Raw genomic sequence first — 23,907 nt, forward strand, 5'->3', positions numbered from 1 at the left:
TGATCTGCAAAAATGAGGGGGAAATTTTAGGAGCAACGGTCTCCCCTCTTTTGGGGGAGATGGGCGGTAATTAAATTTGAATAATAAATAAATAAATAAATAAATAAATAAATAAATAAATAAATCTTTTGTGGAGTCTGAATAATCAACCCTGGGTACAAGAGAATCCGTGACATGATCAATGAGACGTTACTTGAATTTTCCTCCTTAGAGAGTAGGAGGTGTGAGTCGTCTGAAAACCGTTGTAACAGCTGAGCTCTGACCAAAATTAAAAGCCACTTGGATTACATAATTCCACAGATATACAGAAGAAGCACCTATCCTTTAGACCCTATTTATTGTGTTTCAGCCCAAGATAGCAAATATGCAGAGGGATCATTAGAAAACCATTTGCCTTTATTCAAACAAAAAAAAAAAGCAAAGCCCTGGCTGCCAAATGCAGTTGCTAATTTGTATCACCAGAAATACAAATAAAGACAAATAAGGTGGCATCTCCCCTGGGCATTGGATATCCAGGGTATCTGTCCAGCCTCACACAAGACCAACACAGATTTCAGTAAGGTCTCTGGGTGACTGGCCCAAGGCCACCCAGCCCCCTTTCAGGCCTAAGGCGGGACTAGAACTCTCCTACCACGCCTGATTGGCTCTTGGGCTGAAAGAGAGCGACTGGCCCAAGGTCACCCAGCCGGCTTTCAGGCCTAAGGCAGGACTAGAACTCACAGTCTCCTGGTTTCTAGCCCGGAGCCTTAACGACTAGGCCAGACTGGCTCTTTTTAATGGAAAGGGAAATTTGTGCTCTCATAAGGGGAGTGCCAGTGTGATGCAGTGGTTAAGATCTGGACTAGGAGTGGGGAGACTGGGGTGGAAGTCTCTCTTCCCAATGTGGAAGCCAGCTGGGTGATTTTGGACCAGTCACTCACTCCCAGCCCTAGACTGGGACATAATGAAAGAGGTATCTACCAACCCTCACTGGACCAGGATGGTAGATTACAATCCATCAACTTCAGTGAAGAGGCCTTCATCCTGCAGTGGACTGATTCCAGATGATGGTGATGATGATGATGATGATGATGATGATGATGATGATGATGACGATGGGAAAGCATGACCTCTTAGATGGTGCTGAAGTGTAATTCCTTTCCCCAGTTGCACCCAGCTGGAGGCCAACCATGCTAGGGCAACACATTTTCTCTGTCTTGTTCTAATGACTTTGCCATGGGTGAACAGACCTTCAGTTGTCAAAGAATGTCTTCCTCCTAAAGTTGGCAGCATCCAGGAGCAGTTGCAAGGTGTGTGAAATCTGGTATCACCATTGGGTTGGCAGCGCGATCAGGTGGGACTGAATAAGAGTCCCTCTTGCGGGGGGAAATGGGGGGTGGCAAAAATGCGAGTAAATAAATAACGAGTGAGCAACCCAGGGCTTATTGGTCATTTGAAGATGATGTGGGCATAGCCCTTTTCCTTCATTTTTCCGGCAGCTTCCTCCACCGTCATTCGGATCCCCACTCCATCCGGAAATAGCTGGGGACTTTTTGATACTTTTCTGCTATCTGCAAAATCACTTTGTTTCCTGCAGTGTTCCAGAGAGCTTTGCCTGGGCTTCAGGTGGAGGCAAAAGTGCCAGATGGGGCGCTAACTCACTCAAAACATTACCCCTCTCTGGAACCATGCTAGGGAGCTTGGAAAAGGCCGAGACAACGGCCTGTCATCTCTCACACTCTGCGCCTCCACAAGACCTCTGGACAAGCAGCGGCCCCACACCGTCCTCCTCACAACAATAGCATAGGTGCTCTTGCATCCATTTTGTCATTGGTATGTTTGATTAGTGCCAAGGAAGAACCTGAGAAAGGCAGGATTTAGATGAAGTACAGGTGGGATATATGTAGATCTCACCAGATTCTTCCCCCACTAAGAGCTGATGATTACTTTCCAAGATAAGTTACAGCCATCTTAAAGCCTCAGCTTGTGCATTTTCCCTTTATATTTTAATTAAGTGTGTACATGTGGGCGTGTGGGTGTGTTCAGGAGCAGTCAGATGAAGATGCCACAGTGTGCTCTGGAAGGTGATTCACTTCTTGCAACGTTTGTGGTGTGATCTTGTCCGGATATGTAAGCTTTGCAAGCTGCTGTGATGTGTGTGTATGTGTGTGTGTGTCACTCAGCTCCCGTTGTGATCAGTTTCACTTTCAAGTACTTAAACTTAATCAAGAGAAATGTCGCAGGCCACAAAGGTTAGAACCTGCCTCATTCCCACAATGCATTCATAACCGGTGGACATCTTCCCACTGGCTGGTGCCATTTGGTGTAGGGAGTGCAACAGAAGCAGAGGAACCAATTCACTGCTTTGCTTAACATGATCTGCATGTGCAAAATCAGGACACCTCCACTCAGTTGCAAGCTAGACCAGAGTCGATAAAGCTGGATGGAGATCAGCAATTAGGCCAGTAGAATTTTCTGCTGACTCAAAAATGGATGGGTAACACTTCAGCCGAGCAAGGAAACGCCCTGTGAGTTGTAGCATGGCAAAAAGCGGGAAGCCAAGTTTCTGCCCTTTCCCAGGACTGAAGAGCAGGTTAAAAATAAGAAAAGAAAATCTCATGAGCGCAAGTAAAAAATGCAACTGTTTATTACATAAGATTCTTGCTTAACTAACACTTTTCAGAATATCTCGTGGTGTTTAAAAGATCCTTAGATTGCATTCCATTACCAGCTTTCAACCCAGTTCCTTAAACCCTTGCATAAGCATTTGATGGGATAATTTAGAATGATCTATTTTTAAGAGTTTCCTATCCCATCTTTCTGTCTCATTCTTTCTAAAGCAATGGGTAATATGGAAAGATAAATAGGTATTAAACGGGATCTTAACCCACTTTCCAATCAATCAAGGGTTAAGAGCAGCACTGTGTCCTGAATGGAAGGATATTTATCATTCATAAACAGAAAAATATTTAATCAAAATATTCCCAAAAGGCAAATCCTGATGGGTCACATTTTTCTTTATTGTGTTACTTCACTCCAGTGAAAAGACAGAAGTCCGAAGGGGAGGGTGAGATGGATCGCATAGAGCTGCTGCCTCTGGCATCCATGCCTTAAATCCTATAAGAAAGCAGCAGAAACTAGGATCCTGTCTGAATGGCCAGAAAGAGAGCCAAGAACCTCCATCATCTCTACTCCTGACACTTCAGCTGGAGGCGGCCATTTGGACTGGGGACATTCCATATCGAGAGACTGTGCTGTCCTACTCAAGGGTTGCCCCCAGTTCCTACAATACGGAATAAAGAAAAAAAGAAAGAAGAAAAATGGGAGGGAGGGAGGGAGGGAGGGAGGGAGGGGGAAAAAAGATGGGGAAGGAAGGAAGGAAGGAGGGAGGGAGAAAATAGGCGTAGAAGGGAGGGAGCGAGGGAGAGACCAGGCTTCGACCAGTCTAGCAGCCAAAGATGAAATGGCCACGAAGGGCAGGGACCAGTGATTGGAGGGATCCTTTCTGCCACCGTAGGGACAGTCAGCTGGAGAGAGGCATTTACTTACAATGAAATGAAGCACAGTAGTGAACCAGATAGCACTGCTTGTGCTACCCCAGCTTGGAAAACCCTACTTTGAGGCCTGGCGGGAAAAGGCAGGCAGAGTTTGTCTTCTGGGTGGGCTGGGGGTGGGTGGAGCGTGTGCTCCTGGCCCCTAAGTTCGCGGCCTCTCCTTGCACTGGGGGCAACCTGGCCTTGTGGATCAGCCCTGAGACTGCCCCTGTCCTTCCGCCAGACAGCCTTTTAGCGGAATCAACAGCCACAGAAGCTGCAGCAGCTGTTTTGCAGTCTTGAAGGAGGAAGAAACACATTTTTTAGGATTGTGGAAGAGGAGGAAAAGGTCGACATACCTTGTCCCCCTGCCTAAATAAAAAACTTTCCTTCTGGAAAATGGGTATTTTGTGACAGCTGTCCTGCTGCCATGGCTATGGCAGTTTGTGAGCGTGTTCCTAACAGGCTCTGAGCATCCAAACATCCCCACTGGCCAAAGAAAGTTGAGGACCTTGCCACAGTCCCTGGCAAGGGGATGGGAACAGTGTCACCGTGCCTGTGAAAAACTTCTTTGCACCTACAGATTCACAGGATGTGATCCTTTGTTTTTAATTAACTTTAAATGTTTGGTGTCTTAGGCAACTTCTCAATGAGGGGCTATCCCCAGCAATCGGCCATCTTTATTCCTCTACATCAGTGTTTTTCAACCTTGCCAACTTTAAGCTGTGTGGACTTCAACTCCCAGAATTCCCCAGCCTGCCTTGCTGGCTGGGGAATTCTGGGAGTTGAAGTCCACACAGCTTAAAGTTGCTAAGGTTGAAAAACACTGCTCTTCATCAAGAATGGGCAACCTGGGGCACAAAGGTCAACATGCCCTCCCCCAATCCCATTAATATGGTGCTTAGAGCTCCCCCACCCCCTTAGGATTGCACAGCTAAAATCCAAAGGAAATTTGGCGCTTGGTATGAACTGGCAATACCACCTTCACCCAGCCCAGAGGTTGGGTGGATGGACGTGGTAAATACGCATGACAAATGTCTTGGAAGACTTCCCCTTCCTATTCAAGTCATGATTGCTTACTTCTGAGTAAATATACAGTATTTCCTTTTTGTAAAATACTAAATTGTAGGAGGCAGCTTCCTTTTTCTTCTTGATAATATTATTTTAAAAATTTGATAAATGAAAACATTGGTGCACCTGTGCCCATTTTTGTGCTCTCTTATTTGCTGGGCTGTTCCACAAAAGCTCTTTGTATTTGCTGGGGGATCCCACAACATCCTCTTCATTTGGAGGCCACTCCGTTCTGTGTTCCTCTTCTCATCGACACAAGGCTGGCCTGAGAATTGAGCAGCTCTTTGCTAGATGTTGGAACAATGATTGCTGACAAGGGCAGCCAACATTTGCAGGGGGACGTGGTGAGGGTGAGATGTTTTTTGAAAAAGTTCTGCATGCGAACCCTCAGATCAATACAGATTTTTTCTGACAAATCCAGCGAAGCTCTGCACTGCACAGGTCAGACTGGATTCCCTTCTTTGTCAGAGCACCACAGTTAGTCCCTGAGGGTTGAGATCTATGAAGGGAAAGAGAAAGGCCCTTTCAGCGCAGGAAGGATGCTAAGCAGGAGCCAACTGGTCCCTCAACAAAGACTCCTGCTTTCTGCAGCCCTCCTTCTCCCTCTCTGTCTTTCTGTCTCTCCCTCCCTCTCTCCTTCCCTCTCCCTCTCCCTCTCTGTCTTTCTGTCCCTCCCTCCCTCTCTCCTTCTCTCTCCCTCTCCCTCTCTGTCTTTCTGTCTCTCCCTCCCTCTCTCCTTCTCTCTCCCTCTCCCTCTCTGTCTTTCTGTCTCTCCCTCCCTCTCTCCTTCCCTCTCCCTCTCCCTCTCTGTCTTTCTGTCTCTCCCTCCCTCTCTCCTTCTCTCTCCCTCTCCCTCTCTGTCTTTCTGTCTCTCCCTCCCTCTCTCCTTCTCTCTCCCTCTCCCTCTCTGTCTTTCTGTCTCTCCCTCCCTCTCTCCTTCCCTCTCCCTGTCCCTCTCTGTCTTTCTGTCTCTCCCTCCCTCTCTCCTTCTTTCTCCCTCTCCCTCTCTGTCTTTCTGTCTCTCCCTCCCTCTCTCCTTCCCTCTCCCTCTCCCACTCTGTATTTCTGTCTCTCCCTCCCTCTCTCCTTCTCTCTCCCTCTCCCTCTCTGTCTTTCTGTCCCTCCCTCCCTCTCCCTCTCTGTATTTCTGTCTCTCCCTCCCTCTCTCCTTCTCTCTCCCTCTCCCTCTCTGTCTTTCTGTCTCTCCCTCCCTCTCTCCTTCTCTCTCCCTCTCCCACTCTGTATTTCTGTCTCTCCCTCCCTCTCTCCTTCTCTCTCCCTCTCCCACTCTGTATTTCTGTCTCTCCCTCCCTCTCTCCTTCTCTCTCCCTCTCCCTCTCTGTCTTTCTGTCCCTCCCTCCCTCTCCCACTCTGTATTTCTGTCTCTCCCTCCCTCTCTCCTTCTCTCTCCCTCTCCCTCTCTGTCTTTCTGTCTCTCCCTCCCTCTCTCCTTCTCCCTCTCTGTCTCTCTCTCCCTCCCTCTCTCCTTCCCTCTCCCTGTCCCTCTCTGTCTTTCTGTCTCTCCCTCCCTCTCTCCTTCCCTCTCCCTCTCCATCTTTCTGTCTCTCCCTCCCTCTCTCCTTCTCCCTCTCTGTCTCTCTCTCCCTCCCTCCTTCCCTCTCTCACACACACACATGTGCACAAACACACGCAGAATGGTAATGTATAGGAAGGTGAGGCCTCCATAACTGTGTTAGACTTAGCGAGTCAGAGGCTTCTGTGCTTTTGGAACTGCAACAAACTAAGAAAGCAGATCATTTAAAAGTCAGGTTTGTGGTTTGCTTCTGAATCCGGGGTGGTGGTGGTGGTCCGGGGGTTGGGGTGTCCAGACGTTGCCATAGGAAAAATGTTGGCCTGGGAAGCCACAAAGTCCAGAGCTCACCAGGTGTTCTGTCAGGACAGTGGTTGCCATGGACCTCAAATGGCAGATTCCCCAGCTCCTTTACCTCCAATCGCCAATAGAAGCAGAGGCATTGCCCACAATGAGATGAAGCACAGCAGGTGCACCGCCTGGCACCGTTTGTGCCAGCAGAAGTCACAGGACAGAACTCTGGATGCAGAGCAGAAAAGGATGGAGCTGGCCTTTGTGACGGGCAGGTTGAGGACAACACTGGGCGTTCTTCCTCAAGAAGCAGTTGATGGCTGTTCTCGTACTGGGGCAAGCTGGACCTGTGCAGGAGGCCTCCGTCGCTTACCCTGTTCTTCTTCACAGGATTATTATGGGGATCCAATTCGGCATCTTGTTTCGTATGTCAAATTATAAGTTATCTTTAACTATTTTTTAGAAAGGCACGGCAAAACATTGAGCCCTCTATTGTTTTTACAAGAAGTGGGCCACATCCACAGAGTCCAACCTGTAGAGTACAGACTGGAAGAAAGGGAAGAGGATTCCTCCTTGCCCGGGTCTGTTTTCTTTATGTGATTAATCCCTCCGCTATTACTGATGCTCATTTTCATTTAGCAGCACCTTCAAGAGGCCCTTCAGACAGTCACTCGCTCCCAGGTCATCTCATGGCTTGACTGCTGCAACATGCTCTATATGGGCCTCCCGTGAAGTCTGCTGGGAATTCAGCAGCGTGGGCAGTGATGGGCATGCCTCAGTATGGCCATGTGGCACCTGCTCCGTGAGCTGCGCTGGTTGCTAGTTTGCTTCCAGGCGTGATTCAAGGTGCAGGCCCTTAACTATAAACCCTCCACAGTAGAGGGACCACCCGTCTCCCATTCTATCTCCCTAGCCGATTCGTTCTAGCAGGGTTGTCACACTCCGGTCTCATTCAATTAGACCACGCCATCTATTGGGACCCTGGAAGCAGGCCTTTCTGTAGCAATGCCCACCCTTTGGAATAAGAGTCCCCTGTGATCCAGACGGCTCCCACCCTGTTCGGGTTTCAAAGGGGCTTGAAGACCTGGCTCTTCTCCCAGGTCGTCGGCGAGGATGAGCGAAGCCCGCTTGGGTTTTGTGGGTTGGTTTCCTTTTTTCCTTCCTGTCCAGTTCTTGCCATCTTTTATTCTTTTCGTTTTGCCCCTTGTTATATTTTTTAAAAACAGCTTCTCACACCAGCAGATAGCCACAAATAATGGAATAAAACCTTGGATCCTGTCTTGGGCAAAGCTTTTTCACAGCTCTAATGAAGTGGTCCTTCTCTGATGAAGTGAAAGCTGACCATATAACCTCTTTAAGATGCTTCTAGACTCTGTAGTGGCTCTAGATATCTATGTTATCTGTACTTCTCTGTTTCTGTTTTCTGTTTTACTTTTTTTTCTGCAAAAAACACTACATTACAGAAGTTTTCTTCCATGGGTATTCGAATACTCACAACGTGTGGTTTAATGGAGAGCCGTCGATCCACATCCACTTCTTCTCTGGCAGGTTGACTTTGAGTCCAATCCATATTTTTGTAGACGTTATTGCATCCTGGATGAATTTCTATAAAAGACAAATAAATTTTCATTACAAGAATGAAAGAATCCCGAACCATGTCCCATTACTGAGGTTGTTAGGTTTCCCCAAATGAAGTGCCTATCCCAAAAGGTCTCTGACTTCCTGCCAGCTGTGCCTTTGATGCTGTGGGGAAGCTTAGCAGGTGAATTTTGCCCCTCCTGCTTATCCCTCAGGTGGAAAAGCAGGTGGTGGCTCTTAAGGAGGCAGGTGGCTGTTAAGGATCATAAAAGGAGGCAGGTGTTGCTAAGCATCAGAGTAGGATCAATAGGGACAACCTTGAGAGAAGGCCCCTATACCCACCTGGGTCATGCCACTTTGTTTGAAATGCCACCTGCAGCCTGCTGTTGAATGCTATCCCAGCCACTGAAGTCCTTGTGTTCAACATTAAAATGGAGTAAGAAAGATGTGGATTCTTCCCCTGCAAGAAATCCTTTTACCTGCTCTCCTGTATTAGAAATCACTAGTAGCTGAGATCTTCTTGCCAAACAGTCCCCGTAGCTTTGGTTCCAGGTCCAGATGGTATTAGAAAACCAGTAGCATTTGTCATCACGCAGAAGCCATGTCACAGGGCACATCCTGCAGGATCCATTCTCTAAGAAGGAAAACAAATCTTATTTTTTTAAAAATTATCTTTGTAATCAACTCAATGGGTATCTTTCAAGCTGTTTAATGTCACTTTGAAAGGTAAGGAGAGGATCCCGTTTAAAATGCGATAATTTTTATTGGCTCATTCAGTCATTCAATGTCAAGCTGACTTTGCACAGGTTTACATTTTCAAGTGTGAAATCACTAAGCTCATTTACAACTGCCGGGCAATTCAAATAGACCACTGACTCACCACGGGGAAGCAGCTTCACTAGTTCCAGGGAAGGGGTCCGAGGCCCGTGGCTTAGCGTGCTTGCAGGCACGGGGATCCCTCACCACTGGGGATGCTGTGTGGGACTGGAAGGGCAGTTTCAGCCCTGGAGATTTCCCCCGTGTCATCTTCACAGTCCTCGACTCACAACTGCATCAACACAGCCATGAGATCTCTCTCCCTCTCTCTCGGTTTCTAGCTTCCTGTGTGGTGGCTCAGTGAAAGCTTAGCAGTTCTTCGCTGCCTAACGGTTAGTGGATCCCAGCCCACTTGAAGTAGATGGTGTGTAGTCCTGAGAAAGGGGCAGCACGTGCACAAACAGCAGTTTGGATTCAGGGAGAAAACAGAAATAGGGTGATGATGGCAGAAAAGGTACCAGAAATATTGGGGGATGATAATTTCTGGGAAATTATAATATGGGCCCCTTTGGAAAGTTTGAGCCAAAACCAGAAGGAGTTTACCTGGAGATGCATTTGCAGCCTCACACAAATGTTTTCTCAGGAAAGATCTGAATGTTTTTGATTGGCTATTTGTTTTGCTTTCATCCTGATTGTATTGATGCATGTCTGAAATGCACAAGGGTGTTTCAGTCATTTTCTTAGGGTTTTCTGGGTTTCTCTTTAGCGCTGTTGAGGAATTGCGGCCCAGGCCTATGAAGAAATTAGCCAGAATAATAGGTACCTAATTGAAACTGTACAACATTACTGTTATTGTGCACTGGACAGAGAGAGACGCATCTGGATTCTCCCAGGGATTCATAATGCCATTCAACCAGTACTAAGGTGCCACTTAGTACCTTTTGGTAGCTTCCCACAGGCTTCAGTCTTTTAATTTTGGGGCAATTGCTTCATTAAACTAAATGAGAGTTCACAAAACACTGCACAATTGTTTGCCTTCTCCTGAACTCTTCATTAAGCAAGACGAGTGCCTGAGCAAAAAGGTGATAGACTAGAAGGAAGACTGAGAGGGTTTGTCTGCAAGGAGGGACAAAAATGTCAAGATGGTGACCATGACCATGCAATCAAAGCCCTTACATTGTTGTGGCCCAAACTTGACCCGCCTAGAGCAACCAAATCACTTTGAAGATACAACAGCAATTTATTAAGTGCGCTTACGAATATGGTGTTCACCGAACTCCGAGCAAAGCTTTGGCAGCTTGCTGAGCAGCCCTGAGCCAAAGCAGAACTGCAGCTTGCAGAACTTGGGCCCACTACATTACGAAGATAGAGGAAGAGGCAGACTCAGCGTAAGTTTCAGCACGACGTTGCAATGTTTTTGATAAACCCATCTGGGTGAACTTCTCATTATTTATCCCTTCCTACTAGGTCAGCATGGCAGCTATGTGACCTTGGGCCAGTAGCTGCCTCTCAGCCCAACCCACCTCACAGGGTTGTTGCTGTGGGGAAAATAGGAGGAGGAGGGAGTATTAGGTATGCTCCCTGCCTTGAGTTATTTATAAAAACAATAAAATAAAATAAAATAAAATACTATCCTTAAGATATGCCAGTGAATATAAACAGTGTGGTTTTCTGGGTCAGTGGTTTCTGTCCGATTCTCCCTGCTGTGGCCACTCAGGGTCATTTCAGCTTGCTGTGAATGTTTCATTACAAGGGCACTTTATGCAGTTTTATTATTTATTTATATTTCAAATTTCGCCACTGCCCATCTCATTCAAAGAGCGACTCTGGGCGGTTGACAACAAAGCTAAAAATAAATACAGGTTAAAAGATAATGAAAACAGTACTTCTTAAATGTAAATGTAAATGTAAAATATAAAATCCAAGGTGGAGATATTAACAGTTCTTAATTTAAATCCACACGGATGGGGGCATCCTACAGGGCTGCTAGTGAATGCAGCTCACGTGTGTATGGGGAGTACCTTTTACCACCACAACATAAAAAAGGGGTGGATTCCAACTGCCCTGTCACAGCTGCCATCTTGCCATTCTGGACTGCCCACCAGATGTCCCTGAGGGCTGATTAGAGAGCCAGGACATTTGTATGGAGACCCAAGGTTGATATCAAATGGGGGCGGTTTCAGATGGAAGATTTCAGATTGCGCCCTGTCAGAGGCAAAGAGAGTGGGCTCTTCCCCACAGCCAAATCACACAGCTTTTCTGCAGACCTTGAGGCAGCAGAAAGATATGTTGGCCTGTTTTGCACTGCCCTTCATTGGTTTGCACTGAAGATGTTGCCCAGTCTGGCAATGAAACAACTGCAAGAAAACAACAAGGCTCAGAGAGCAGCAAGGACTCCAAAGCAATCGGTGGATTCCCTTGGATTCATTTGCCCGCTCACCAAATGTCACCAGCTGGAAGGAAAACATCCTCCTATCACCCTCCTTAACTTGGGTGGATCCAGGGCTGGGAAGGAGGCAAGTTTTGACAGATGGCTAGAGGGGTGGGTCCAGCTGTCTGTCAAACTTTGCTCAAGCTTGCAAATGTGTTTTGCATGCAGCTATCAGGCAAACAGGCTAACTCTAATGTTGAGTTTTTGTTTGTGTCATGTACAGAGTGGGCTCCCATCTTTCTCCCAGACTCTTCTGCCAGGCCTAGTATCCAAAAAATTGCTTACTATTTGAAATCTGTGGAGGATAGGCTTCAGTATAGGTAGTCCTCGTTTAGCGACCACTATTGGGGCCAGTGACTCGGTTGTTCAGTGAAGTAGTCGCTAAGTGAAACCATGATTGTGTTTATGATCTTACTTCAGTTTTCCTTTGCTTTACAGACCTGCGAAGGCCAGAAATGCGAGAATCGGTCGTAAAGTTTCATCACCATCTTAACTGTGAACAGTTGCTAAACAAGGCAGAGGTTAAACGAGGACTACCTGTAGTGGAAATGTGCCCCAGGCTTCAGGATTACAACAGACCAGATTTCCTTTCCATACAAACCTCACAATCCTGTGCATGCCTATTCAGAAATAAAATGAATTCAGGTTTATTTCAACAGAAAGTTTTTAACTCTTACATTTTTTGTCTCTTTTGTTTTCTTTTTATTGTCAACTAATTTTCCAGTGTTTTCCTAGTACCTATGTTAGCAGTTATGCTAGATTATTTAGGGTTTTTCTTTTAAGTTATTTCAGGTCTTGTTTTTCTGTTTTTTTTCCCCCTACTTTATCTGTATCTCCAGGAAGATCAATATAATTATGTTTTTAAAAACTCTGGGCATCAGAAGCTGTCTTAGCTATGCTTCTGTGAGAAAGGATGCTTTTAATCTTTGATTCTTCCTTGGACCTCTGCACAGTACATTGATTATGGAGTTAATGTATATATTGATTATGGAGTTATTATATATTAATTCTGGAGTCTCATCATGCTCTCCCCTCCTATAATACTCACCATAAACCCCCATCAGTATCACAGCCACCATCCATAGCACATTTCCAGCGCAGGCAAGCAACAGCACAGTCCGATGCCAGCGAGGACAGATTCGGTGATCTGCAAAAATCAGGCAAAAACATTCGGAACGTCGCTCTAACGCAGGCGGATAGGAGCTTCTTATCTCATGTATTTTGCAAACCCCCTGAAAATTCTACTAAATAACAAGAAAGTCTTATTTAAAAGGCAAACTATTGGTTCTCTCAGCTCAGCACGGTCTCCTTGACCCTCCAGGGTTTCAGACGTGTGATATGACAAGCCTTCATCAAGCAAAACATTCACTTCCTTATGGTGAATTCCCACTCTGAATGTTACAAACTTTCCCCCTCTCATTTTGCCACTCACCTTTTTAAATGTATATTGTAAGGAAGTTTTAATATATTTTCATCTATTTTTGGCCCTCCTTGGGACCATGGAGGCATGTCTTCTTTTTCACTGCTCTCGCCCTCTGGAATGGCATTCCACATTTTTGACCCCAATCTGCATTAAAAACTTGGCTTTTCAAAGCTTATTTTACATATGTATATGCCTTCCTTTCCCTTTGCTTTGTTTTTGCTTTCTTATTTAATTAATAAAAACATTTTTAAAAATTGACTTTTCCAGCAGTTCTGAATCAGAGTGATTTATGAACCACCTGAATGGCTGCTATTTGAATTTTTATGTATTCCCCAGCAGACTTTTATTACTGCATTTGGTCCTGTATTGTTTAGGTTTTTCTAAAAATGCTTTTAAGCCATTTTATTTAATTCACCACCCTGAAGGTTTTGATTAGCCGGTCCTGTAAGATGAATAAATTATTATTAATTATACGTTTTTATGAATTTTTTTAACATATTGTAATTCCATAGTTATATTTAATAATTTGTACACTGCTGTGAGGTTGTGGAATCAACACAGGACTCAAAGCACAAACAATCAAGGCTGACCGCGGTCTTTAGTCATACAGTGCACAGCGGAGGGGTCCTCACCAAGATGGTGGGTGCCTCCCCTGCAGACAAAAGAAATGCACTGATATTTATACATTACAGAAAAGGAAACGATAGAAGTATACATATTCATATGATGCAGGCAAATATACATATTCATAAGCAATAGATCTCAAGTTCCTCTCTGTCCTACTCATCTACTCTGAAGAAAACCACTGTCTTAGTAGGAAGAAGGGAGGGAGCAAACCTCTTGAATAGAGGGATTCGTGGGTTGCTATAGGAATGTCCTGATAAAAGTTAGCAGAAGCTGCAGAGGCTGGTGTGAGATAGCCCCAAGGTTGCCTTTGACATACCTTTATGTCTCAATTTGGGTTAGCCTGCTCCATTCATTAGGAAAACTTTCCTCACAAGGTGAATAGATGGGAAGAGCATAAAATATATTAAGATAAATAAAATGTGCCTTGTGGAGAATATTAGCTCTGAAATGTGCCATCTGGTTGGGAAAGTTCTGGAAGAAATTGAGATGCTTAATAATGGTGGAGATGTTCCTTCTGATGGCAAGACTGAAGCTTCTGCTGAAATGCCAGATGACAGTTGGATTGTCGGGCTGAAGAAATTAAAGGGAGAGTTTGAATTGCAAGCTGCAAGCGGGATTGTTTTTCTGATGGAATGTTATGGGAAAGAGGGGGTTGTTTTCTATGGGAGGTTTTCTGCAGAGAAGTCAGAGTTCTTAAGAGGGGCAGTTGGGCTGCCTGATGTCTTTGTGAAAAATGCCTTGTGTGTATTCTGGAAACTTGTAAGCGCTCTGGTCTTTTTTGAAGTGGGGTAAGAGTTTAAAAATATTTATCCGGATTGCTTCTAGGGTTTGCTTTACTTTATTTCTCTTTAACAATTTGGATTAAGTTTAATATGATATAATAACAAATGTTTGGTTATAAGCTTAATATGATTAAGATTATCATCATCGTATTATTAATTATAATAGCAGACAATTTATATGCTTTTTAGTTTGATTTTTATTGTAGTAGACAGAAATTATAGAGCAGTAGTAGGAAGGAAATAATTGAATAAACGTTATCTTTGGGGGGGAAGTTGATTAGGAGATTTGTGTTTGTTCTTTTTTCAAGGGGAAGGAGCAATTGTATTTAGTGATTTTTTATAATGTGCTAATGGAATGGTTTATAGAAATAAGGTGATTTTGGTTTAATATAGAGTAAGGGATTGATTATGGGAAATGGTTGTATATTGTTGCTGTTAAAAGTCGGAAGTTACTTCTTTATGTAATCTCTAAAAAAATCTTTTTTCATCTTGTGTTTTTTTGTTTTTCTGTAGTTTTTATCTTTGTCTAATATCTAATAAAAAAATCTTGAAAAAAAGATCAATATGGGCCAAACTGTTTTGCTGTTTATACTGCCCCCTGTGTTGGACAAAGACTTTAAAATCTTACTCAGATTAAATACATGACTTCTGCTCCAGTTACATTTTTCTTAGGTTCTCGTTTTTGCCAATATACCAAGTTAAGTTCATTGAATTTGAGATTTTTTTTTAAAAAGAGTTTGAACTGAGTTCATTGAACTTGATTTTTTTTAACAGTATGGTTGAACTAAAATTTGTAGGTATTGGGGGACACATGTCTGTAAATGAGCATTTTTCCCCCCTTGGTATAATGATTTTTGTGCATTGCTTCACTGACCTTGCACATTTTGTAAAGACTTTCCTCTAATAACCTTTTTAAATTATTGGTGAATTCAATTGCAAACTGGAGAACTGGGATTTTGGTAAGTGTTAATTCAAGTATTGGTTTAAAAGTGCAGGGTTTTTTTTCAATTGCCTTTCTGGAGAGTTATCATCATTTCATTTATTTGTTTTGTTAAATTTAGAGGCCACCTGACCAGAATGACTATGGACAGCTTATACTTTTAAAAGTAAAGAACAATAAAATAGAGGGGAAAAATCATATACCTCCAGGAAAAAAAACATATGGAGCACTTCCAAACAAAAATCAACAGGGGTTGAACAACCACCCTGCCCCAAAGCTTGGAAGACCACCCGCGTTTTTAAGGGTTTGGGGGGTAGTACTAAGGCAGGAGCCATTTCGGTCTCTGCAGTGATGCTGTTAGAAGGTGGAAATCTTCCCATTCGTTTCCCAAGCTGGGAACCAATTGAAACCTCTAATTGGCTGAGTCAGAAATAAGTTTATTAGTATACAAAGCAACTCAAAATAACCCTGTATACGGCGGCTGCACCATACGAAGAGATCATGTAGTATTTATACTTCTAACGACACATGAATGCATTAATTTCATTTGCCAACCTGCTTTAATGTAATTATCAGCCTCATATTTGATGTAGTCCCTCTTTTGGGGGAGATGGGCGGTAGCAAAATTTGAATCATCAATCCATCAATAGTAACTTCAGGGCGGGTTTAGTTCGAAACAAAATACAGTTACTTATCAGTGGAAGAGAATGCAGCATTCATTAGTTCCAGTCTATTTGCCTGAAGCTAACCTGGAATGTGTTGTTGCAAGTGTAAGGTATAGAAAAATACAATTTGTAAATAAGGAAGATCTATATATATATAGCGCCATATAAGGCAATAACATATAGATCTTGGTTGGGGAGATTTTAAGGTGTAAATACTAATATTAGGTAATAGCAAAGAAGCAATATGTGTAAATAAGTTCAAGCTAGTGAGCAACACAATGTTAAATAATTAAACTAACGCGAAGACAGACAGAGACAGTAGGGAAAACTCACCAAATGATAAGAACTAAGATTTAAATGGTAAAAGCCTTGGGATAATGAGGTGGAAACTGGCAGGCTTACAAATAAGGTAACAACTTAGAACGCTTTCAAAAGGAACAAAGGGAAGAAATGGGCCTAATTAAGAGCTTGGCCTTCAGATGTCTTGTAGTCTAACACTGACCAACAGAGGAGACATATGCCAGATGTGTGATAAGAACTTCAAACGAAGGCTCCTCCAGGATGAGCTAAGCAAGGAGATAGAGTAAATGTCACCATGTGAGAGATTGGCCTATAAAGATTTCAATGTGTGAAAACCTTGGAATGTTTTAAATGTTTCAAAATGAGGCTTTTACAAGCGTAAGCAAAATAAGATAGAGGGGTCCAGGGGACGAGGCGGTCGGAGGATTGTGCGTCTGAGAGTACCCAGCCAATGGGGAAACAGGCCAGAAAAGGGGGGGCAGGCTGGACAGGGAAAGGTATAAGAAAGTGTGTATTTGTAATTTTGGGTGTGGCATCTCTCCTTTCGATCAGGCTCTGCGTAGCCTGGTCGAGGTACCCACCGCGCTTTGCAAACCGCTCAATAAAGTAAGTTCCTTTTCAGAGATCTCTGGTCTAGTTTTCGTGATTTTTATATCCAACACAAGGGAACAGCACTTCCCTTTCTCAAACGCTTACCTAGCCTCTAGTGGGCGAGAAAGGCTTGTCCGGAAGAATTTCTAACGCCTCTTGTTTCTTTCAGCTAAAAATTCCTGCAATGCTATGCCAGAGGTCAGATGATGCGGGAGAGAAGGTTTACTTCCCAGGTCCTTAAATCGCTGAGGCTGTTCAGTCAAAGGGACCTGAAGTGCACCCGCTCAGCTCCATCTTGCTGGACAGGCAGGAACTAGGGGCTCTCAAATAACCTGGTCTTATCATAACAGACGTACAATGCGCATAAAACAATTATAATGAAAGCAGCAGAGAACCAGTTCTTGTGACAATGACAGAGATTCAGAAAACAGAACAACAGAGGCAAAGAGGGAGAGGGAGAGGATCCATACTGCCTCTTCATCAAAGACCTCGCAAAGGGTGGAGTTGTGTGGGTGAAGAACAGACATTCAGAGCAACGCGTAGCTGCAGGCCACAGCAACCTTCAGAGGCAATGGCTGGCAGCCCTTAGAATTTGATTGGCAAAACCACAGGAAAATCATGAGAATAAAATGGGCATACCTCTTAGCAGGAAGGTGACAAACATAGAACGTCTCCATTCAAATAGTACTTGAAACCTAGTCCCTGGCGGAGGCCTACAAGATTTTTAGAGATCCACATTGCCAGTGATCCTTCATGTTTCGTTCATGGCCGAGCAGTGCAGCCACAGTTTTGTGAAAGCGCCTAGGCATGCAGCGCTCCGTGTGTCTGGGAACCTCAAGGGCCTCCAAGCTGTGATTAGATTTTGTGCAGTTACTTGGGAGCAAATGTACAGTAGCCTGCAGGACATCCAGTGCAAACAGCATGCTTCTGTTTTCTGTATGAGAAGATGCAACAAACCACATCCAGTCCCATGAATAATATTTTGGATATTGTCAGTGCTCATTACTGCATTATGTCTCACGGTTTCTCTACAAGCTCAGAGCAGCAGACGAACTGGGCCTCCCCTCTGTTACCTGCACAGCAACAACCCTTGGAGAGAACTGAAGCTGGGAAAATTTGTGACTGGCTCCAAGTCACTGAGTGAGCTTCGTAACCAACCGGCAGCTTAAATCTGGGTCTTCCTGGACATCCTTAATCACTACGCCCTACTGACTGTTTGGGCTTGAGCTTTTACTCACACTGCTGGAAAAGAGGCTGGGATGGAAAGCCTTTCAGAACATGTGCCATCTTTCTCAGTCTGAGAGTCTGTCCTGAGGTAAACGAGCTTACCTGCCCGTGGAACAAAATCTAAAGGTGTGCTTCTTCTGGATGAGGAATCTTCAGATAACACAATATCTGCATAGACTGGGCCTGCATCCATGGTCAGCTGCAGCCTGGAATGGAAGCAATACGCCTAAGTGAGAGATTCTTGATACGCCTGCATATGACTCACGGAAACGCTGTCGATCTTCACCACCTATCACCTCTCCTATGTGTGAGGATGTTCTCTCTGCTCGTGTGCAGTTGTGGTTATGTGCCTCTACGCTGAAGGGAGGAAAATCTCTAGCCAATATGGCTGTAATGAAATGTGCTCTTCTGTGGGTGGTTTCCAGGCGGCAGTACAGATGAGGCTGAGTCGTCCTTGTAAGTTCCAAAGCAGACTAAGATGAAAAGATTGCACTTCCTTTTTCTATGTTTGGGCTCTCCTCTGCCAGGCCAATACATTCAACAGGCGGGACTCCTCCGCACCCACCCAGAAGAAATTACCTTTGCTCAAGATGGCAATCGTGCCCAAATCCAGGACATGCCATTTCATCTGCTCTCCTCTTTCTGACTTCCTCCCTCCCCTTCGTCAACCACCTGGTATGATCTGACCATTGGGTACAATTGGCTCTTACTGGTCCACTTCTGAAATCTCCCTGCCTTCAAATGACACCACTACCTCATTCTTCCTTACCCCGCCTGCAGAAAGTATTGCAAGATCTTAAACAACATCCATTTTGTAGCCTAGCGATGTTCTTCAGAACAAAAACACAACAAAAGCCTTCCTCCAAGGCCAGTCCCAATCGGTGGTGATAGGCAGCTAGAAATCTGGGCCACAGCCCCTCCTTTGTGGGGTGCCGCAGGGTTCGGTACTCTCTCCGCTCCTTTTTAATATCTACATGAAACCGCTGGGCGAGATCATCCGTCACCACAGGATGAGGAATCATCAATATGCTGATGATACCCAATTATACATCTCCGTCCCGGTTGAAGTAAGTGATGCTGTGACCACCCTCTCTCGGTGCCTGGGGGCTGTGGGGGCCTGGATGGGGAACAACAGGCTTCACCTGAACCCTGGTAAGATGGAGTGGCTGTGGGTTGGGGGCTCCTGGGTATCCGGAAATTTACCATCTCTGGTTCTAGATCGGGTTGCACGGCCCCAGACAGACCCGGTGCAGAACCTGGGGGTCCCCCTGGACTCACGGCTCCTGCTCAAAGAGCAGGTGGCAGCTGTGGCCAGGAGGGCTTTTGCCCAACTACGTGTTGTGTGCCAGCTACGCCCCTTCCTGGATCAGGAGTACCTCCGGTCAGTCACTCATGCCCTGGTCATTTCCCATATAGACTATTGCAATGCGCTCAACATGGGGCTACCCTTGAAGAGCATCCGGAAGCTACAGCTGGTCCAGAATGCAGCCGCGCGGGCAATCTTAGGTGCCCCAAGGTTGGCACATGTAATACCTTTGCTGCACAAGCTGCACTGGGTGCCAGTCTGCTTGAATTGGAATTCAAGGTGTTGGTTATCACCTTTAAAGCCCTACATGGCATGGGCCCAGGTTACCCGAGGGACCACCTCATCCCCGTTACATTGACCCGTTCCACCCAGTCAGACAGGGAGGGCATGTTACAGACCCTGTCCATGAGACACTGTCAATTGACAAGGTCCAGGAGGAGGGCCTTCTCTGCCGTAGCCCCCACCCTCTGGAATAAGCTACCCCCAGAGATAAGGCAAGCCCCCACCTTCCCAGCCTTCCAAAAGGGGCTCAAGACGTGGCTGTGCCACCTCACTTGGGGTGGAAGGGGGGATAGTTCGTCGTAGGGGTGGCTGGCTCCTTGACTCAGCCCCGGGAAATTTTAACAAGACTGTGATTCGCCATCTTGGGTTCTAGATTTTATATTTTATATTTAAGAGTTTTTATTATATTCGTATATTTATATTTTTATAATGTATCTTTTTAACTGATATTAACTTTTACTGTATTAATTTATTTGTACACTGCCCAGAGTCGAGATGGGTGGTGGAAAAATACCATAGATAAATAGATAAATAAATAAATAATTCTCCCGGCAAACCCCATCAACGTGGCCAATGGCAAGGAATGCTGGGAGTTGTAGTTCAACAGCCGCTGAAAGGCACCAGGATCCCAACCCTACAGTTGGATTATGGTTTGGGGCTACAGAATAACACCCTTGCACAAAACTCTGTTAATTGGATATCCTGGGAACTGCAGTCCTAATGTAGCTGCAGAACACCAGGCTAGGGATGTGCTACAGCTGCTTAACCTTGTTACATTGCATCTAACTCAGTCTGTATTGGATTTAGCAGGCTAGCCCTTTTATTAGCCAGACTGTAGCAGCCATCTTAAAGCAGCTGTTTTTCAGAAGTATCACTCTTTTATTTTTACAGTCATGGACAGGTGCTGAAGAGTTCTTTTGTCTCAGTTACTGAAACACCTCAGCTTTGAGGAGTGAGCTATTTGCTGCATCGGCTCAAACCACATAGTCTGGAACGTCCGTACTTACTTCCTGTGCATCAGAAGATATAATAGCTACTAATTCTGGTCAGAGGAAGGAACTTTCAGATCAAAAGGCTTAAAAAGGTTTAAAAGCTCTTTTGCAAACAGAAAACATATTATTCTCATGAGCTTGATCACCATCTCTTTCTCTGTAGTGTTCAGTCTCTTATTAACTGAATGCCCCTCCTAATATGGTTTTCAGATTGTAAATTCTTCAGAGCAGGAAATCACAGTCGTTTTTCTTTTTCTTTTCTTGTTACCTGGTAATCAGTACTCAGTATGAAGGGACACCCACCAACAATATTTAGTTAACAACACAGCGACTTATTTTACATAGAGCTGGAAGGATGTTTTTTGAATTTTGCTATCTGGAAGGGAAGGCCGTTGCTTGAAAAGGAAAAATTGATTTCCAATTTGTCTGGAAACCCTGAGTCTTTTGTAGTGGGTGGCCATAAAAAACTAATTAATAATAATAATACAACACTACTGACTGTTGCTGAGAGCTTAAGGCTTGTACAGTCAAGGATGCAATTCGCTGCTTAAAAAGCAAAACGAAGCACCAGAATTTGCACGTGTCTTCATAAACAGAATGGAAAGGCATTGAGAATATTTTTTTAATTGAACATGGGACAAAGTGAAAGACACAGATTGGGCTGGGACACCAACTTCCATAAAAGCTAGCCAGGCTGCCAGGAAAACTCAAGGACGTAATTATCTGAAGACAGGCTCCCCCACACCCCGGCCAAGAGGGAAAATAAGATGGGCAGGAACTCCTCTGGCCATATAAGCTTCAGAGGGGGCCTTTCATTCTTTATCAGCAAGTGAAGAATAAAAGAGATGCAAAGCCATTGATCTGGAAAGAACAGATTTGCCTGATAACAGCCATTGGCTGAGCTCCCCTGTTGCAGAAAGGAGGGCTGGAAGATTATGCCTGCAACAATATTTAGAAAGACATTAGTTTTCTAGATCAGTGTTCCTCAACCTCAGCAACTTCAGGACGTGTAGACTTCAGCTCCCAGAATTCCACAGCCAGCCATTCTTGCCTAGATATTTTACCTACTGTATTTTTTTATTTTATTTATTTATTTATTAATCAAATTTATCGAAAGTGTTTCTTTCAACAGAAGAGAATATATGTAGCTCATATGAATACATTATGTCCTCTGGTAAAATTAGACTGGTGATGTTGAAATCATTCCCGGAATTGGGGCATGATTGGAAAGGGGTGGGGTATTCAGATCTGCCTTCCAGGTGAAATTGCTCAGCCATCTGGATGCATGTACTGATTAGAAAGGGCACAATGTCAAAAAAAGTAGCTGCCTCCAACCTGATGCCCTCCGGATGTTCGCTCTGCCTCAGTTGCACCAGCGGAAGATCCCAAATGCCCCACATGGAGTGCAGCACAATCACCAAGTAACCAAGGTGTGATTTATTGCTGACAACTCCAACAGTCAGGAATGCTTGCATCTGGTACCCTAGAAGGACCTGAGCAGTTGTGCTCCTGGACACTGCTGCTGCTTCCAGAACCAGGGAGCTGAAGGTCAAAGCGGTGTTAAGCGAGGACTGTCTGCACCCATGTCGCTTCCCCCCTCCCATGGTCTTACACGGTCTCATGTCCATGTTAAGAAGAAGTGGAGAGAGTAGAGAGCTCTGAGGGAATCATATCCAGATTAAGAAGGGTTTCGTGTTATGGTAGTCACACCTAGATGAGACCGTTTCTGTCTGCCTCATTCAAAAAGTGATCTTTCTCTTACGTCCGCTGCAAACGTCTCTGGAAGAACCTGACTGTTGCATTTTGTTCATTCCTGGGTCTATATTTGCATTCCTATTTGCCTTTTCCTTCTGCCAGAGCTCTATCAGCCAAACATGCAAATGTAGACTGTCATCGGAAGAGGAATTAGGTGTTCCTTCACTCTCTATATCTGCCAGCCTGTACGGCTTTTAATTTTTATTTGTTGCCCGAGCTGGCCTTCATCAGTCAACATTTGCTCGCCATAGTAACTGTCATGCCCTTTCTGAGCAGATCTAATTACTTAAAGGAAAGATCCCTCCCTGGAAATGCTGCATGCTGTCATCAGTCCTGAAATCCTTTATTCGGGTTAATAAACAGGGGAGCAGAAAGCAAGAAAAGAGCCCTGCATTTGTGCCACTCTGCAGCAGAGGACAATCTAGATTAGTGTTTCTCAACCTTGGCCACTTGAAAATGTGTGGACTTCAACTCCCAGAATTCTCCTGCCAGCAAGCTCCAGTCTTAGAAGTGATCTTACAGCCATCATGTCTCCTGTAGCTACTGAGAAGCTTATTCCCCACAAATTTGACTTATCTTTTTGAAGAAAACAAACCAGTGGCCCTCATCTATCTTTCCTTCCTTCCTTCCTTCCTTCCTTCCTTCCTTCCTTCCTTCCTTCCTTCCTTCCTTCCTTCCTTCCTTCCTTCCTTCCTTCCTTCCTTCAATTGATTTCTATAGCTGCCCATCTCAGCAATTTATGAAGATTTTCACACATATCTCTGAGCCGAAGAGGTTCTTTCTATACCTCCTGAATCTAATCCGCTTCTAAAATTAAAAGAGAGGAAGAAATCTACTTTTTAAAGTCCTTTATAGTGCTTCTTGTCTCTAAGTAAACAAATGCCATAGGCTTTCCTTCTTGCAGAGCTGGTCCTGTTCCTTGAACGTCTAGTTGCCCTCATCCTGTATCTTGTGGCAGAAACCTGTTTCTTCTGGCTGCAGAGGTGGACACACATTGCACTACAGCGGAAGGAGTGTATCAAAGCCACAAAGAAGGGTATAGAAGTGCTATTGAAGGCCTCCTAAAATCATCACGGCAACTCTGAGGGCTGAAACACACTCTGTGGTTTCTGGAACGTGATCTTGTAAAATACATCCTACTGTGCATCAGGGATACATTGATTATCTATGAAGATCCTATAGATAGATTTCATCTATCTATACTGCTCTGAAGCTGAGATTTTATTATATTGACTGATTGATTATGTGCCATCAAGTCAGTGTCGATCCTTGCATAGATTTCCTCTATGATAATCTCTCCCAAACATAGTCCTTCCGGTCTTCCAATGTTGCACCCATCGCCATTATAACTGACTCCACCTTGCATATAACATTAGCTTTATAAAACATTAGTAGCCGTTAGTCTCGTCTTTAGAGGTTGGTCTCCTGTATAAGTTCAGTATTCTTTACTGACAGTTCTGTAATGCAAACTATCTCCTATGTTTGGGAGAAGAAGTAGTTAAGAAAAGTGGCGCATAACAAAATCATAGCTAAGTGCAATGAGAATTACAGTAGACTCTCGGTTAACCGGCACCCATGGGGATTGGCAGATGCCCGATAACTGTAGTTTCTGGTTGCTTGAGAGTTACTATTAAACCTACTAGACAGCAGCAGAGAGTTACAGATTATTTTTGCCAGTTGCTTGAGAGTGCTGGGTTTTTTTTCTGGTTGCTTGAGAGTTACTATTAAACCTACTAGATGACAGCAGAGAGTTACAGATTATTTTTGCCAGTTGCTTGAGAGTGCTGGGTTTTTTTTCTGGTTGCTTGAGAGTGCCAGGGCCTCAACTAGGGCCTGTGTCACCCGGG

At 44.5% G+C, this 23,907-nt stretch overlaps 1 protein-coding gene across 1 annotated transcript; it reads right to left on the bottom strand.

The window, feature by feature from the left end:
* Nucleotides 1–7,896: 7,896 nt before the first annotated feature.
* On the bottom strand, nt 7,897–17,951 carry LOC134492200 (killer cell lectin-like receptor subfamily B member 1B allele C). Its single transcript, XM_063296388.1, has 5 exons — nt 17,828–17,951; nt 12,219–12,317; nt 9,343–9,531; nt 8,463–8,617; nt 7,897–8,010 (listed from the first exon to the last, which is right to left on the bottom strand). The coding sequence occupies exons 1-5, from the start codon at nt 17,916–17,918 to the stop codon at nt 7,897–7,899; spliced, it is 648 nt and encodes a 215-aa protein (XP_063152458.1). The 5' UTR covers nt 17,919–17,951.
* Nucleotides 17,952–23,907: the final 5,956 nt, after the last annotated feature.

Source organism: Candoia aspera, chromosome 2 (genome assembly GCF_035149785.1).
Source record: "Candoia aspera isolate rCanAsp1 chromosome 2, rCanAsp1.hap2, whole genome shotgun sequence".
NCBI lineage: Eukaryota > Metazoa > Chordata > Lepidosauria > Squamata > Boidae > Candoia > Candoia aspera.

Bases quoted from the DNA above. Each gene is read 5' to 3' on its own strand.
- LOC134492200 (XM_063296388.1), bottom strand. From the start codon at position 17,918: ATGGATGCAGGCCCAGTCTATGCAGATATTGTGTTATCTGAAGATTCC. The intron at 12,318-17,827 runs GTAAGCTCGTTT...TGATTTTTGCAG, and splicing joins AGATTTTGTTCCACGGGCAG to ATCACCGAATCTGTCCTCGC. The intron at 9,532-12,218 runs GTGAGTATTATA...ATTTCTTCATAG, and splicing joins GATACTGATGGGGGTTTATG to GCCTGGGCCGCAATTCCTCA.